Source organism: Heterodontus francisci, chromosome 37 (assembly GCF_036365525.1).
Source record: "Heterodontus francisci isolate sHetFra1 chromosome 37, sHetFra1.hap1, whole genome shotgun sequence".
In the NCBI taxonomy this organism is placed as follows: Eukaryota; Metazoa; Chordata; class Chondrichthyes; order Heterodontiformes; family Heterodontidae; genus Heterodontus; species Heterodontus francisci.
Window position 1 is genome coordinate 26531701 of NC_090407.1, and position 18648 is coordinate 26550348.

General features: G+C 41.3%; 1 protein-coding gene across 5 annotated transcripts in view; it reads right to left on the reverse strand.

Annotated features, from left to right (window-relative positions):
- ccdc30 (coiled-coil domain containing 30) overlaps positions 1–18648 on the reverse strand; it is a 130787-nt gene that overhangs the window by 87016 nt on the left and 25123 nt on the right. For all 5 annotated transcript variants that reach the window (XM_068017398.1, XM_068017400.1, XM_068017399.1 and 2 more), the window contains one exon: positions 7774–7889. In XM_068017398.1, the coding sequence (XP_067873499.1) occupies positions 7774–7889 (116 nt within the window). The remainder of the gene's footprint in view (positions 1–7773; positions 7890–18648) is intronic.

The following is an 18648-nucleotide window of genomic DNA, read 5'->3' on the forward strand; positions in this document are numbered from 1 at the left end:
CCACATGGTAGTGAGCACAGGAATAGGAGGATTATTGATTGAACATGTGGCTGGAGAATTGGTGTAGGAGGGGGGGCATCAAGTTCTGGGGCAGGTGGGACCTGTACAAGATGGACGGGCTACATTTTAACAGGACCGGAACTAATATCCTCACAAGGAGATTTGCTAGTGCTGTTGGGGAGGGTTTAAACTAGCTTGTCAGGGCAATGGTAACCTGAAGGGTAGCTCAAATTGTAAAGTAGTAAACCTGGTAACAGGAGGTAGAAAAGTAGCAAGTGACATTAGAAGGCAGCGGAAACAAAGGCGAGCATCAACTAGACTTAGAATGCAGAATGTCAAGAAGCCAAGGTTAAGGGCATTCTACCTGAATGCATGCAGCATTCACAACAAGGTGAATGATTTAAAGGTCCAAATAGAGGTAAATGGGTATGATCTAATTGCCATAATGGAAAGGTAGCTACAGGGTGACCAAGACTGGGAACTGAATATTCAAGGATATTCAACATTTAGGAAGGACAGGCAAAAAGGAAAAGGAGGTGGTGTTGCGCTGATAATAAGGGATGGGATCAGTATATCAGTACATTAGTAAGGGAGGATCTTAGATCGGAAGAACAAAATGTGGAATCTGTTTGAGTGGACTAAGAAACAGCAAGGGGCAGCAAACATTGGTAGGGGTTGTTTATAGGTCATCAAACAGTAATGGTAGTGTGGAGCATGGTATTAATCAGGAGATTACAGAAGCATGTAGCATGGGTAAAACAGTAATCATGGGTGACTGCATATAGACTGGATAAACCTAATGAGCACTGATGCTGTGGAGGACGAGTTTCAGAAGTGTGTTAGGGATGGTTTTCTAGAGCAGTATGTTGAGGCACCAACTAGAGAACAGGCTATTTTAGATCTAGTATTATGTAATGAGAAAGGGCTAATTAATAATCTTGTTGTAAAAGAACCTTTAGGGATGAGTGACCATAATATGATAGAATTTTATATTATGTTTGAAAGTGAGGTAGTTCAATCTGAAGCCAAGGTGTTAAATTTGAATAAAGGAAATTATGAAGGTATGAGGGACAAATTGGCTGAGGTGGATTGGGAAAATACATTAAAAGGTATGACAGTATATAAGCAATCGATAGTCTTTAAAGAAATATTACATAGTTTACAGCAACTATACATTCCTTCAAGGCACAAAAACCCCAAAAGTAAAGGCAGTCAACCATGGATAACAAAGGAAGTTAAGGATTTTATAAGATTAAAAGAAAAGGCCTATAAAGTTGCCAGAAATAGTAGTAAACCTGACGATTGGGAGGATTTTGGAATACAGCAAAGGAAGATGAAGAAACTGATAATGAAAGGGAGAATAGAATATGAATGTAAGCTAGCAAAAAATATAAAAATAGACTGTAAAAGCTTCTATAGGTATGTAAAAAGGAAACATTTGGCTAAGACAAATGTGGGTCCATTACAGGCAGAGTCAGGAGAATTTATAACGGGGAATAGAGAAATGGCAGAGAAGCTAAATGATTACTTTGTATCTGTCTTCACCGAGGAAGATACAAGAAATCTCCCAGAATTAGAGACCCAAGGGATGAGGGAGAATGAGGAATTGAAGGAAATTATTATTAGTAAGAAGGTTGTATTGGAGAAATTAATGGGACTGAAGGTTGATAAGTCCCCAGGACCTGATATTCTACCTCTCAGAGTGTTGAAACAGGTAGCTATGGAGGTACTGGATGCACTGGTGATCATCTTCCAAAATTCTATAGATTCTGGAGTGGTTCCTGCAGCTCAGAAGATAGCAGATGTCACCCCACTATTTAAGAAGGGAGGGAGAGAGAAATCAGGGAATTGCAAACCTGTTAGCCTTCCATCAGTCATTGGGAAAATGCTAGAATCTATTTTAAAGGATGTGTTAAGTGGACACTTGGATAATAATGATCTGATTGGGCATAGTCAACATGGATTTATGAATAGGAAATCATGTTTGACGAACCTGTTGGAGTTTTTTGAGGATGTTACTAACAGAATTAATTAAGGGGAGTTGGTGGACGTGGTATACTTGGATTTTCAGAAGGCTTTTGATAAAGTCCCCCACAGGAGGTTGGTTAGCAAAATTAAAGCACATGGGATAGGAGGTAATATACTGGCATGGATTAAGGATTGGTTAACAGGCAGAAAACAGAGAGTAGGAATAAACGGGTCATTCTTGCGTTGGCAGGCTGTGACTAATGGGATACTGCAGGAATCAGTGCTTGGGCCCCTGCTGTTCACAATATCTATCAATGATTTGGATGTGGTGACCAAATGTAGTATTTCCAAGTTCACGGATGACACAAAACTAGGTGGGAATGTGTGCTGTGAGGAAGATACAAAGCGGCTTCTAGGGCATTTGGACAGACTTAGTGAGTGGGCAAGAACGTTGCAGATGGAATATAATGTGGAAAAATGTGAGGTTATCCACTTTGGTAGGATGGCCAGATGTGCAGAGTATTTCCTAACTGGTAAAAGGTTAAAACATGTAAATGTACAAAGGGACCTGGGTGTCCTTGTCAGTAAGTCACTGAAAGCTACCATGCAGGTGCAGCAAGCAATTAGGAAGGCTAATGGTAGCCTTTATCGCAAGAGGATTTGATAACAGGAGTAGTGAAGTCTTGCTTCAATTGTATCGAACCTTGCTTAGACCGCACCAGGAGTACTGTGTGCAGTTTTGGTCCCCTTACCTTAGGAAGGATATTATTGCTATAGAGGGAGTGCAACGAAGGTTCACCAGATTTGTTCCCGGGATGGCAGGACTGTCCTGTGAAGAGAGATTGGGGAAACTGGGCCTGTATTCTGTAGAGTTTTGAAGAATGAGAAGTGATCTCATTGAAACCTACAAAATATTTAAAGGGATAGACAGGGTAGATGCAGGTAAGATGTTTCCCCTGGTTGGGGAGTCTAGAACCAGGGGACACAATTTCAAAATAAGGGGGAAGCCACTTAGGACAGAGATGAGGAGAAATTTATTTACTCAGAGGGTTGTGAATCTTTGGAATTCTCTACCCCAGAGGGCTGTGGAAGCTCAGTCACTGAGTATGTTTAAAGCAGAAACTGATAGATTTCTAAATACAAATGACGTAAGGGGATATGAGGATAGTGTGGGAAAAAGGCATTGATCAGCCATGATCGTATTGAATGGCAGGGCAGGCTCGATGGGCTGAATGGCCTATTCATGCTCCTATGTTAGAAAACTTTTTATCCATTATGTATGACTTCTACAACTACATATTTCGAGTTCCTTCTTTGCCCTTCAAGCCATTTTTTAAAAACATTTTTTGAGATTCCTGTATTCTTCCCAGTTGTTCCCCTCACCTTTGTCCCTCCACACTTTGTAGAATTTGTACTTCTTACTTGCCTCACTTAGTATTGCCTTATTAATCTGTTTTGGTTCATGTTTCCTTCATCCTTCCTGACAAGTCCCTTATCCTGAATGCTGTTAATAAAAGCTTTCTATTTATAATCAGTTTAGGTTTTCTTGAATATTAGCTACCAATTGATCACTTTATTTTGTTTCCTCATTGTATTGAACTTGGTCCTTTTAAAAATGTAAACTTGGGTAATGATTTGCAGTATCATCTTATGCGAGATCATGAGAGTAATTTGGTTGAAGACTATTGTATCTTTTCTGGACTGATTAGATATACAGTTGAAGCAGAGAAAGACACAGGCAGTAGGGTAAGTTTGGAACGCTCTAGCAAAATGCCGAGACGGACATGATGGACAAATTGCATCCTTCTGTGTTATAAGCTCCTATGACCATACATAAAATGGTGACTTTTGCTGAGGGTTCCCCCCTTTCCATTCCCAGTATGCTGTCTGGGTCTCTCGCCATTATCAGGTCAAAATGTATCCCTATTGCATTGGGTCAGAAAGCAGTCATTACATTTACTAGTTCATTTTCTGGTCTTCATAGGCTTTGCCAGTTAAATTAGGTAGATTTAAATCGCCCACAAGTATGATCTTTCTATTGGAACATATTTTCTTATCTCTTCACATAGTAACTTACTCTCACTTTTGCATTGACCCAGTGGTCTATACCAAACCTGTGGTATTATCTTTGCTTGCTTTATGCTACTACGTAAGTCAACGCAGACTACCTAGTTGAGAAGCATTTACTGATACAACTATTTCTTCCATCTTCCATATGTCATTGACATTTCGAGCTACATCATCTATTTTGTCCTTCTTGAACACTCTAACCCTTTGTATGTTGTACTCATCTCCCATCAATGGATTGACGGCAAGTGCCACAGCAGTTTAGTCCTCCTGTTGTGAATGTCTTTCACATTTATATATTTTTTCTTTTAATAGGTTAAACCAGTCCTTCACAGCACTCCTTTCCTTAACTGATTTTTCTATTGTTAATTTCCTTTCATTTGTCTGTTTTGCTTTCTCCCCTCCTGATAAGAGTTCAAATTCCCCCACAACCCTGTTCTGCAAGGACATTACTACCAATTAGGTTTAGAGAAGGATCTCTGCATCTGAACATTTCCTCCTACCCGTGCCCCCAAACTTGCCCCAATGTCTTTCGATGTAAAACTCACTTTTCTAAACCACTGTCCTAGCCACTCATTGATGTATCATTGATATATTTAGTCTGCTTCTGCCAAACTGGTTCAGTACAGGCAATAACCTTGAAATCTTCAAAATCCCTCTGTATGACCTCCGTACTGCTCTCTTTACATCACTGGTTCCAAAAGAACCACAATTTATGACTGTTTACCCTCCCTTTCCAAAAAGACAAATAATCTGCACCTTTGGAACTAAACACCAGCAAGAGTCAGTATCTTCAGAAAACAAAGGGAGTGAGTGGGCAAAAGATTTTGTTTTATGTAAAGAAAAGGAACAAGTCTAAGTAAATATTTTTCCCCTATGCTTCCCTATGAGGACAGAAGCGAGTCACTCCCTTGTCACTCTTACGCACCTTTTATCAGCCAATTCTGGTCGTTTTCATTATTTCCACTGGAATCATGTCAAATTGGTGAAAATAGCCATAAATATTCTACCGATTTGATTAGCATCGCTTGTGCAAGGAAATACCAGTGGAAATAAAATCATATTTCCACTGAGGCCACATCACAATGGCAGTGACATCACAGAGCAACTGTTAAATATCTCCACAAGTGGGGCTGACACAACCCAGTGGTTTTCAAACTTTCTTTTGTAGGGCCCCCCTCAATTCTGAAGGACAATGTCTCCTATGCAAAGGGAAAGAGTGCTATGAGTACCCGAAAGATTTTCATCAGCAACGAAAAAAGTTAATACAGAAATCTGATGATCTTAGGAACTCCCCTGGAATCCCATTCTAGATCCCCATTTCAAAACCTATGTCATGACCATTGGTGATATTGGTCATGCCATTCTGACAAAGTTTCTATTTACACCTCTAGCTTGATATAGCAAAATATTCTTTAAAAAGTATTGGATATTCTACAGATAAGTTATCTAAATTCTTTATGATGTTAGCTTTCTTGTTCCCTGCTCCAAATTTTCTTCTGAAGATACTGCCTCTTGTTGAGGTGCAGCAGTCCTCTAGTATCTCACCCAACAAGCTTTTTCCCAGTAGTAGCCTTGTCATTGAGAATCAGTAGGCGACTCGAGTGAGGCAGATGTCACAGCTCAGCACAATTCTGACCTCACCTTACATTCAACACATGCACCTTCCAGCTGATATCACTACAGACTGAGGAATGAGAACCTTTCCACTAGCACATTGGCTTCAATGTTTACCAGAATTAAATACAACTTTAAAATGGTAAAGGGATTGAGTGGTACAGTAGTTCTCCACACAGATTGTCCTTTGATTTTTGCATTCCTGTGCCAGCTGTGACACCTTCACCTCTGAGTCAGAAGGTTGTGGGTTCAAGTCCTACCCAGGACTTGAGCACAAAAGATCTAGTACTGAGGGAGTGCTGTACTGTTCGAGGTGCCATCTTTCGGAAGAGACATTAAACCGAAGCCCCGTCTGCCCCGAGGTGGACGTAAAAGATCACATGGCACTATTTCGAAGAGCAGGGGAGCTATCCCCGGTGTCCTGGCCAATATTTATCCCTCAATCAGCATCACAAAAACAGATTATCTAGTCATTATCACATTGCTATTTCTGGGACCTTGCTGTGTGCAAACTGGCTGCCACATTTTCTATTTTGCAATAGTGACTACACTTCAAAAGTACTTAATTGGCTGTGAAGCGGTTTGAGTTGTCTGGTGGTCGCGAAAGGTGCTATATAATTACACGTCTTTCTTTTCTGAAGAATGGTTGAATCAGTAATAAAAAGTCTCCTCTTTCTGATGGCTGAGCAGAATCTATATGAACTAAGTTTGGGCCAGCCTCAAACCAGTTTCCATGAACAAGTCCTGCAGTACAGATCTGCTATCATACTCAAAGCATCTTTAGGGATGGTTGGTGTTTGGAAATAAGAAGAGTCACCTAAAATATTTGGAAGGACTCTTCTAATGTTGGGGCCAAGGTATATTGTTGGGAGAAATGCAACTCACCTGGAACTGACCTGAAAGTACTTGATAAGGCAGAGTTATGTGGCTATTCATGCTAAAGCTCAAATGGGAACGCATATTTGGGACATGCTAAGTGGAGATTCAATTTACATTCTACCCCATGTTACCCTTAGCCAGGAATGCTCAATACAGCACATTCAAGGGGGCATCTGACCATTGCTTTATCTCATTTAGAACTACTTGATTGGGACAATGTAGTGGAACTTATGCTATGCATTTTAAAAATTAATTCTCAAGATTTGGGCATCACTGGCAAGACTGAAATTTGTTGCCCATCCCCCAGCTCCCCTAGTTTTATGCAACTAAGTAACCTGTTACACCACTTCAGAGGGCATTAAGAGTCACCAATGTTCGTGCAAGACTGGATTCACATCTAGGCCACACCAGGTGAGGATGGCAGGTTATTTTGTTTTTAAATGACAATCTCCATGGCCATTTTTACATATAACAGCTTTTTATATCCAGGTTTGTTTGGAATGAAAATCAGATTGCTTATATAAAGAACCAGCAACCTATCCCATTGCCAAATGATGGAAATGAAAATTTATCCTGAAGAGTTCATCAAATAGAAGATAAACTACATGTTGAATTGCTGCCCTTTACCATCTCTAGCTCCCAATCTCCCTCCCAGCCATATTTTTTCTCCTCTTTCCACGTTCTTCCGAAGCTACAAAAATACATACTCCATATACAACATTCCTCCTCCCCACATCCTCACTATATTGAAATCACTATTTATCACACCAGCTCCTGCTCCAACTTAATCTTTCCTCAGGACTTCAAAACTGGAATTCCTCACTTCCCTCAAGTCTTTCCTCCTATAATATATAACCCTTAAAACCCAACAGTACCTAATTATTACTTTCCAATTTACTCTTTAACTCTTTCTGCACAAAGCCCTGCTACACTCTGTCCCTTAATAATACATAAACTTTTATCTGGTAGTTGGATGCTGACAGATTGAAATGCAAATGCATTTGTTACAATTCTATTGGTTTTGCCAGTAAACTTGTTTTCAAGGAGAATACCATGCTTGACAATGATGAAAAGAAATTCTCCAAATTGTATTATACATCAGAGACAGTATTGTTGATCACAGTTCAGAGTTCCAGAAATAAAGTGCAACAACTGACTGTAAAAGATGGAACAACTAGTTTAAAATATAGTATTCTATTGCACTGTAACAACAGTGTGACAACCTTGGTACGAGCTACTTACTGTTTCTAAAAGGGATTTCCGTTCTGAATCCAATGATCGTACACGATTACGTAATGCCAGGATTTCTTCATCCAGTTTGTTGTTCTGTTCTTTGGCTTTATCTAGTTCCATGAAGTCTGTGAAAAAAACAAGGAGATTTGAATCTTTTGCAGGTAATTCCTTTTCTTGTACAGGCTCCTCTTCTACAGGCAATTCTTTCTCATCTAAAATCACACGCTTCTCTTTTTCAGCCAATTTCTTGCGTTTTTTACTGATTTTTTTGTGTTTTACTGGCAATTCCTCCTCTTTTACAGACCATTCCTCTTCTCTTATATCTGTAGAGTCCATGATTCAGCTAAGAGTTGCACATTGCCCCAAAATATATACATTAGTGCATCAGGGAAAAAGCAAAATATTTTGGGGCAACTTTTGGATCATCATTAGCCTGATGGTTGCCTTCAGCCAGATGGCCATGAGCAGTCAACACACAACAAGCTGCCTTTAACTAACACAGCCAACATGCAGCTGTGAGGTCATGCTTTATGATGCAAAAGTGTTCTTTCTCCTTTTTTTGAAGACTGATTACCTTTCAAGTTGGGTCCTCCAAACACAGAATGGTTGAGTTCATTTGTGGGCACACAAATGTTTCTGCATATATGGCTTATGGGCTCTTCCCAATGGAGAGATTTATCATGTGAAGCTGTGAGACAACTAGATCAGCAATACAGATTTTAAAAAAAAGTTGAGTGTCCTTTTACCAGTCTGACTTGCTCATGGATAGTGAACTCCATGCAACCACATAGTTGTACCATGAACAATACCAATGAGGTAGGCCTCACTTTAGTGATTTTTAACTTTTTTCCTCAAACAATTTTCCCTCTCATCTCTTCTCCTCTCCTGAAGGCAATGTATCTTGTTGGGCTAAAGTTGCACAAACAAGGAAGATCAGAGTCTGAAGCTGGGGGCGATCAGGGTACGCAAACAGCCAAAATCAGGAGATCAGGATTGGGGGAGTTCAGAGGCAGATCAAAGGCCGAAGTCGGCAGAGATTGGAGGCTAAAGGCAAACGGGAGATAGCAGTCCGGATAGATCGAAAGGGTTGATTGCGGGTTGGGGGGTGGGGCATGGGGAAGGAGATTGGAGGCCTTGTGGAGGAGATCGGAAGGGACAGGGAGCAGGGATGGTGACAACCACGGGGGTTGATGAAGAAGGTATACTGGATCCAGCAGTCCTCATCTCCCTTTAGCTGCCAGGCTTCCCAAGGTCTGGAAAACTCAGCCAGGCAGAGTTAAATTTAAAATAGTGGTTAAATATGGGGCACACAGCCTCACTATAATATTTAAATTTCAAGCCCACCTCCTGTGAGCAGTTAGTTGTCTGCCACCTGCTTGCATTAAAACTGGATATAGACAGGTTAGGGACGGGATTCAAATTTTTAACATTTTAATGTCCTACCCGACCCAAACCCACCTGTTTTTACCAGAGTATTACCAGGATACTTGACAGTGGAGGAAATCAAGCCAAGCTTAATCTTGTTCAGAGCCAAAGTCCATATATTCCTATTTTCTAGCAGGAGTCACTGAATGTCGATCAGGAGTGGGAACTCTGGCTGATTTTTTTTTAACTCCAAGGAGTTGAGGCCAAATGTAATGTTTTTACTGGCCCAGCTGAGATCATATTTTTACATAGGTAAAAAAAAACATTAGGAGTGATATTTTATACAATCCTACCTGACCATCTCCTTATTGGACTGACCACTGATTATTATATTAGCATCCCATCACACATTAGTAGCTAGCTCTGACTGGAGGCAAAATGAGACCAGGAAATAATATATCAGCATTCCTAAAATTAGCTCAGTGGGTTGAAAACGTGGCAATGCAAGAGTTCCCTTTACACAATGGACAAAGATTGAGGTAAACTGCTTTTAAATGCTTTCTAAAATGAATAATTCTAGTGTCTTGAGTATGTTTACTCTGCTTTATGATGTAATGAAGCTGAACGGTTCTAAAACATTGTGAGGGTCGTTCTGCAAGGCATTACAGAGCTGCATCCTGGCCAGTCACAACATATGACAAGCAGCCTCTTGTAGGGAGTAAGGGGTTGAAATTTTACAGAAATATCTCTTGGTTTATGGGCACTTCCCAAATGGAAAGATTTATCACGTGGAACTAAATCCCCCTGTACAAGATTTTCAGTGTAAAATATAAAATTTTACTTAGCATTTTCACAGCCTGGTAACAGTTGAAGCTAGTTTGTGATGTCACTGTTATTGTAAGTTCAAACCTTGAAGAAATTAACTTTATATAAAACAGGTTTATTTTTAATAAGACTTATGAGGACAAGGACCATACAGTGAGTAAGCAAGCTGCAGCTCCAACACATTATACCACTGATACCAGGATTGGTTTCCTAAACAGTAAGTTATCAATCTTGCTATACTGTTATAGGAAGGCATTCAACAGTCAGGCACATGCTAGATAGAGGGATGGGGCACAATTTCTTGCTTTCCTTCTACCCCAAGTCTCACAATTATCATATTATTGGACCAATAATCAGTCCTTTCGAAGGAGGTAAACAGCATAAACAATGCTTTTACAGCAAGATCTTGCATTTTTTAAATTACAAACAAACCCAAGGTTCCCCCCACCATCTTAGTCCTGAACCCAAATCTTTCTCTAGCTTCTCTCCCATCTTTTCTCATGCCCTATCTGAGCTCATCTTGGCCAGGAGACCCATCCCCTGCTCTCAGTCTCGATCCTATTCCCACTACTAACCAACCAACTTCCCAACATGCTAGCTGACATTTTAAATGGGTCTCCCCCTCCCTTTGAAAACCACTGCCAACACCTCCTCAAAAACCTATCCTGAACCCATGTCCTTGCAAACTACTATTGCATGTCCAACATCCCTTTCCTCTTCAAAGTCCTTGAACATGCCGTTGCCTCCCAAATCTTTTCCACAACTCCAGGTTTGTATCTTTTCAATCAGGTTTCTGCCCTTGCCACAACACTGAAATTACCCGCATCAAGATCACATATTATATCATCTGCAACTGTGACGCTTGATCCTGCCTCATTCTTCTCAATCTCTCTGCAACGTTTGACATGGCTGATTGACCACACCGTCCTTCACCAGCACCTCTTTTCTGTTGTCCAGCACAGCAGGTCTGCTGTCGCTTGGTTCCACAGAGCTATCCAATTTTAGCCTGAAAATTTCCTGCAATTTAATTGAAATTTAATGCAGAAAACTGTGAAGTAATTCATTTTGGTAGGAAGAATGAGGAGAGGCAGTATAAAGTAAAGGGTACAATTCTAAAGGAGCAGAGGGTCTTGGGGGTTTATGTGCACAAATCATTGATGGTTGCAGGGCAGGTTGAGAAAGTGGTTAGTAAAGCATTGGGGATCCTGGGCTTTATAAACGGGGCAAAGACTACACAAACAAGGAAGTTATGAATAAACCTGATTCAAACACTGCTTCGGCCTCAACTGGAGTATTGCATCCAGTTCTGGGCACTACACTTTCGGAAGGATGTTAAGGCATTAGAGTGGGTGCAGAAAAGATTCACGGGAATGGTTCCAGGGATGAGGAACTTCAGTTACATGGAGAAGAGAAGATTAAGAGGAGATTTGATAGAGGTGTTCAAAATCATGAGTGGTCTGAACAGAGTAGATAGGGAGAAACTGTTCCCATTGGCACAAGGATTCAGAACCAGAGGACACCGATTTAAGGTGACTAGCAAAAGAAGCAGCAGCAACATGAGGAAAAACTTTTTTTACGCAACAAGTGCTAGGATCTGGAAAGCACTGCCTATGTGTGGGGCGGAGGCAGAATCAATTGAGGCTTTCAAAAGGGAATTAGATAATTATCTGAAGAGAAAAAATTTGCAAGGTGAATTGCTGTTGCAGAGAGTCAGCACAGTCACAACAGGCCAAATGGGCTTCTTCTGTGCTGTAACCATTCTATGATTCAACGGCTGCTCTACCTACTCTTGAATCTATGGAATGCCCAAGGATCCATCTTTAGCCCCCCAATCCCAGTACTCATCCACATTCTGCTCATCAGTGACAATACCTGAAGTCATGGGGTCAGCTTCCACACTTACACTAAAAACACACAGATCTACTTCTCTAACCCATCTCGACCTCTTCATTGTTTCTGTTCTGTCAGATTGCTTGGCTGACATCCAATCATTGATGAGCTACAGTTTCCTCCAGTTGAACATTGGGAAGATTGAAGCTTTTGTCTTTGGTCCCAGTCACAAATACCTGCCCTACAACTCTCTGAGAACTTTGCATTCCTCCAGCTCTGGTTTCATGCATTCCCCACTCCCTTCACCCCATGATTGGTGGCTGTGCCTTCAACCATCTAGACTTTAAGTTTCCTTCCCTGAGGAAAGAACGTCTTCCCTAAATGTCTCCACTATTCACTCCTCCTTTAAGTCCCTCCTTAAAAACCTATCTCTTTAACCAAGATTTTAGTCACCCCTCCTAATATATCATTTCTGGCTTCAGTGTCACTGTCAATTTTTGTCTGATTTTACTTCTGTGAAGAACCCTGGGAGGTTTTTCTGTTTTAAAGGCACGATATAAATTCAAGCTTTTGTTATTACAAACTTTGGGGCACAATGGGGCTGGTAGTGGGGAAGAGAGAAGTGAGCTCACATGTTCTCTTCTGCCCTGTTAGTTCCCCAATAGGATGCTTAAACTCAGGTGTGTAACAACTTTTATGCTCTAAAATAAACCCTGCTTGTACCTGCACAGATCATCCTGTGGGAAAGTAATTGCAGGCCTGAAAAGACCTTTCCAGTCCATCATTTAAGTGCGAGCTTAGCTTCTTTGGTAGTACTCTAATCTCTCAATCAGATGGTTTTGCATTCAAACCCCATTCCAGGATTTGGACATAGTCTGAGCTGACACTTCAGAGCAGCACTGAAGGACTGCTGCATTCTCAAAGGTGCCATCTTTTGGATGTAACATCAAAGATAGATGTGAAATATCCCATGACACTTTTGAAAGAAAAACAGAGAGTTTTGTCTGCTCTCCTGGCCAATATTTATCCCTCAACTAATAACACTAAAAAAATTCTCAGATCTTAATGCTGTTTATGGGATCTTGCTATGTGTAAAGTGCCTGCCACAAGTGTCAGCCGTGGCTCAGTGGGTAGCACTGTTGCCTCTGAGTCAGAAGATTGTGGATTCAAACCTTGATACTTGAGTCCATAATCCAGGCTGACACTTAAGGGCAGTAATGAGAGACTGCTGCACCATTAAAGATGCTGTCTTCTGGATGAGGCATTAAACCAAGGCCCTGTCTGCCTTCTCAATTTGATGCAAAAGATCCTGCAGCATTATTTGAAGAAAAGCAGCAGAGTTCTCACAAATTTTTGATAATTATCACTCAACAAACATCACTAAAACAGATAATCTGGATGTTATCATTTTGCTGTTTATGGAAGCTTGCTATACACAAATAGGCTGCTCTGTTTCCTACATTACAACAGTAACTACACTTCAAAAAATACTATTGGCTGTAAATTGCTTTGAGATGTCCCAAGGACATGAAAAGCAGGTTCCTTCCTTTTTCTTTCACATCACTACAGTAACAGTGACTATACTTCAATATTTTTGTTAAGCATTTTCAGATGCTTCTCAGAAACACAAGTTGCTATATAAATGTAAGAATGATTTTTTTAAAAATCGTTCATGGGATATGAGTGTCGCTGGCAAGGCCAGTATTTGTTGCCCATCCCTAATTAACCTGAGCCGTCTTCTTGAACCAGTGCAGTTCATGTGGTGCAGGTACTCCCACAGTGCTGTTAGGAAGGGAGTTCAAGGATTTTGACCTAGCAACAGTGAAGAAACCATGATTATAGTTGCAAGTCATGGTGGTGTGTAGTTTAGAGAGGAATTTGTAGGTGGTGGCGTTTCCACGTGTCTGCTGCCCTTGTTCTTCTAGGTGGTAGAGGTCAGGGGTTTGGAAGGTATGTCAAAAGGAGGCTTGGTGAGCTGCTGCAGTGGATCTTGTAGATGGTACACACTGCTGCCATTGTGCACTGGGTGGTGGAGGGAATGAATATTTAAGGTGGTGGATGGGGTGCCAATTAAGCAGACTGCTTTTGCCTGGATGATATCAAGCTTCTTGAGGGTTGTTGGAGCTGCACTCATCCAGCAAAGTGAAGAGTATTCCATCACACTCCTGACTTGTAGATGGTGAACAGGCTATGGGTAGTCAGAAGATGTTACTTGCTGCAGAATTCCCAGCCTCTGACCTGCTCTTGTAGCCACTGTATTTATATGGCTGGTCAGTTAAGTTTCTGATCAATGGTAACCCTAGGTTGTTGATGGTGGGGGATTCAGTGACGATAATGCTGCTGAACATCAAGGGGAGATGGTTAGATTCTTTCTCTCTCATTGGATATGGCCATTGCCTGGCACTTGTTTCCCTTTTCACCTCTCAACTGACGCAGACTGTGTTTTTATTAGAATTGTGTTTTAACTCTTGAACATTTTAATGGTCAAAAACAGACAAATGACATGACAGGTTTTCTTGTAGGTTTAAAGAAAGATAAATGTTTATTAATCAAAAAACAAAAATTTGCAACTTCACACACACGCAAAAAAATAAAGATTTTCTCTTTAGAGCGCTGTTTCAAAAAAAAGACAAAGAATACTTTGGCCAAATACTTGCTAATTCTTGAAGAAAAAAAGAGAAGATATGGAAAGATGCCAGTTGTCCTTTTTGGTTTGGCATCCCAAATACGCATAGATAGCTGTCACTAGGATCTTTCTAGAACAGTTCTTTTCAGGCGATGTTGAAGATCAGTTTGGCAGGTGTTCCAGCAGAAATGCGGCAACAGGGGTTTCTGGCAGGCCTTTCAAGAGGAATGCAGCATCAATTTCTCAATTTCTTATACTCGCTTCTAAGAGCTTTTCAAAGAGATGGAAAAAGGCTGAACTGGGGTCTTGTCCTTGGCAGGTTAATTCATAAACTCCTTTCAAAACACTGTCCAAACCCCAACTGACTGTCCAAAATGAAGGCAAAAACGATATCTCAAGAGTCAAGCCTCCTGACCCCTATAAATTTTGACCTATCAATTCTCTTAATCATCATCCCCTGGTCAAAAAAACCCTACTGGGTACTTATCTGAAGACAGGTGACTTCCAGTAAAGGGTCATTTACAAACCAAGTCCTAAAGACCTTCCGATTCCCTCTTTTCAATGACCCCAGTGAAAAAAGCATCCATGGAATCCTTTTCAGTTTTCCCAAATGAAACAATGTCCATAATTCTAAAATATGTGAATCCTCAAAAAAACCTAACAATAAGTATAGTAGCACCGTCATAACAAGACACGTGCTCAAAAGGAAGTGGGGGCAGACAGGCGAAGAGGTCAATGCCAGGTGTCAAGCTCTGAGAATCTGGATGCAGTACCACAAGAAGTTAAATGATCTCGCACAACTGGTCAAGGTCAGAGAATGAATCGTCAAAGGTTATATCCTATCAACTGCACAACTAACCTCAGCCACTACTCAAATCACCAGACCGCACCACCACCGCACCATGACCACCCACACTCATCCCCCCAACCCCCATCACTCACCTACCAACAATTTATCATTCAAGCTCATACATAACATTGATATACTTCACCTCACCTTCTTAGCACCACTACAAGCCTGACACCCACATCTCACAGGTTGCACACCCTGCCAGCTATTCAACCAAGACAGCTACATCAGCCAAGCATATTGCATGACTAGGGCCTAACAAATTCACGTTGTGAAAAATGCATTACAGACCACGCAATCTTGGGTCCTGTATGAAATCTGAAGTCCTCTGTGAAATTGGCCATTTTGTGAACATTGCACATTTTATTCATTGACACAAGACTCACCTCGCTGATTGCTGGGCATGTTACGAACATTGTGTGTTTTAGTGATTGACACAAGGCTCAACTCACTGATTGGTAGATGAAAGAGGGCTTTTGGTGCAGTTTTGAGAGAAGCAGTCTTAAATATTAGTAGACAAGTGAGAATGCCAGAATGAGCAAATCAAAAACGACCACAACCATTACAGCAGCACATCAAGTGAAAGAATTTGAAAGCTAAACTCTGCATGCCAATGGTGGAATACTGTTTTGTACAAGCTGTAATGTTTCGTTGAATCACACATGGCGGGTAATGATTCAGCGCCATTTAGAGTCCGAAAGGCATCTTGGCAAAAACAGAGTATCCGACACCGCGCTGCTGGAAAATGAACAAGAAAGAAACAAGCAACAATTTCATCTCTTTTTAAGAAGTTGACAGAAAGCTCAAAAAATCATCAGTTGGTTACAATGGAACTTACGGATGCTTTTGCAAGCGCCTACATACCATTGGAAAAACTTGATCACCCAAAGATGTGGGTATTCATTCAACGCAATGATCAAGCTGGTGGTTGCTTGCCAAGTGCAAATAAACTATGACAGGGCTACCTACCGAAGGTTTTTGCTACACATTGTGAGGAGATGAAGTCTCAGATTAACGCATGTCTTTTGCAATTATTTGTGATCAGTCCATCAATGAGCAAGACAACTATGTTCTGCATGTTTTGTTTGATTTTATGTCTGGTAAGACGAAGATGTACAGTCAGGAAAGCTAACAATAGTGCTCAAGACTGCATCCACTTAGAAGCTCTTAGTTACACCAGTTTCCCAAGCAATAATCAAAACTGTTTCAAAATATGCTGCTGATTTCAATAAAGTTTCTGCTTTCATCAGTGACAATGCAACTTACATGACAAAATCTTTCAAATCTGTGCTCCAAGGTGTAATAATACTGTCCATATTACATGCAATGCACATACATTTCTCTTATCACTGAGCTGTGGAAAAGCAAGTTTGGTAAAGTCGACAAACTGGTAAGCTACATTAAAAAGATTTTCAAACACTGCCCTAGTCACAAACTTCGATACAGGCAACACATTGCAAATGCAGCTGAAATGGCTGGAATTGGGGAACTAAACATCGCCCTTCCTCCACAACCGTAATGACACGTTGGAATTCTTGGTTTTGGGCAGTACAGGATCATTCAGCTCACCTGAAATACTACTCAGACTTCGTCTTAGAACAGCTCAAACTGACACCAAAAACACAGGTTTTAACAGACATTGTAACCCTTCTAAACGATGCTTAGCTTCATGAGGAGGTTCCGTTTTTTGCCAAGAACGCTACACGACCGTCAGATTTAATCACTTGGTTTGAATCTCAAAACGGCACAATCCACAAATCTTACAATAAAGTAACAGATGCACTGTTCTGGGCTGAAGCACAATCAAATGAACAACACTCTGATAATGCTGAATTAAAACAGGTGTTTTCCTGCATGGCAAAGAAGCTCAAACAATATTAATGCTATGGAGAAGAAAAAGCGGCTCAGAGGTTTCAACAACTTTCTGCAGCGTTCCTGAAAGCTGTGTGTATCTTTGATCCTGCACAAATACACCTGTTGGTGGTGGATTTAAACTTGTTTTAGTGACTGGAAGCCAGTGTCCAGTGGCGTACCACAGGGATCTGTGCTGAGTCCCCTATTATTTGTCATGTATATAAATGACATAGATGACTATGTGGGGGGTAGGATCAGTAAGTTCGCAGATGACACAAAGATTGGCCAAGTGGTTAACAGTGAGGTTGAGTGTCTTGGGTTACAGGAAGATATAGACGGGATGGTCAAATGGGCAGAAAAGTGGCAGATGGAATTTAACCCTGAAAAGTGTGAGGTGATACACTTTGGAAGGAGTAATGTGACACGGAAGTATTCAATGAATGGCCTGACACTGGGAAGTTCCGAGGAACAAAGGGACCTTGGCGTGTTTGTCCATAGATCTCTGAAGGCAGAAGGGCAGGTTAATAGGTTGGTGAAAAAGGCATATGGGACACTTGCCTTTAATCAATCGAGGCATAGATTACAAAAGCAGGGAGGTCATGTTGGAGCTGTATAGAACTTTGGTAAGGCCACAGCTGGAGTACTGTGTGCAATTCTGGTCGCCACATTATAGGAAGGGTGTGAGTGCACTGGAGGGGGTGCAGAGGCAATTCACCAGGATGTTGCCTGGGATGGAACATTTAAGCTATGAAGAGAGGTTGGATAGGCATGGGTTGTTTTTGCTGGAGCAGAGAAGACTGAGGGGTGACCTGATCAACGTGTAGAAGATTATGAGGGGCATGGACAGGGTTGATAGGGAGCAGCTGTTCCCCTTAGTTGATGGGTCAGTTACGAGGGGACACAAGTTTAAGGTGAGGGGCAGGAGGTTTAAGGGGGATTTGAGGAAGTACTTTTTTACCCAGAGGGTGGTGACGGGCTGGAATGCACTGCCTGGGAGGCTGGTAGAGGTGGGTTGCCTCACATCCTTTAAAAGGTACCTGGATGAGCACTTGGCACGTCATAACATTCAAGGCTATGGGCCAAGTGCTGGCAAATGGGATTAGGTAGACAGGTCAGGTGTCTTTAATGCATCGGTGCAGACTCAATGGGCCGAAGGGCCTCTTCTGCACTGTATTATTCTGTGATTCTGTGATTGTTTGATGCAATTCCTGGCTTTGACAAGAATTGTAGGCTGGAGATACCGGCTTATAAAAGCATTGCAAAAGAAGCAGATTGTACTTTGCCTGTGATGCAGTTTTGGAACTCCATGGAATGCAGAATCCCCCACCTTGCACAGTTTGTACGGCGCCGTCTGACAATTCCAACAAACTCTGTGGACGCGGGCAGAGCTGTGTCTAAACACAGACAGGTGTTCACAGCACAGAAACAGGGAATGAAGAAAGAGATAGCTGCAGGTTGCTCCATGCTCACATTCAACCACTGACTTCAGTGAGTAAAGAATATGACCTGTTTATAGTCAGCTTTTTACCATAGT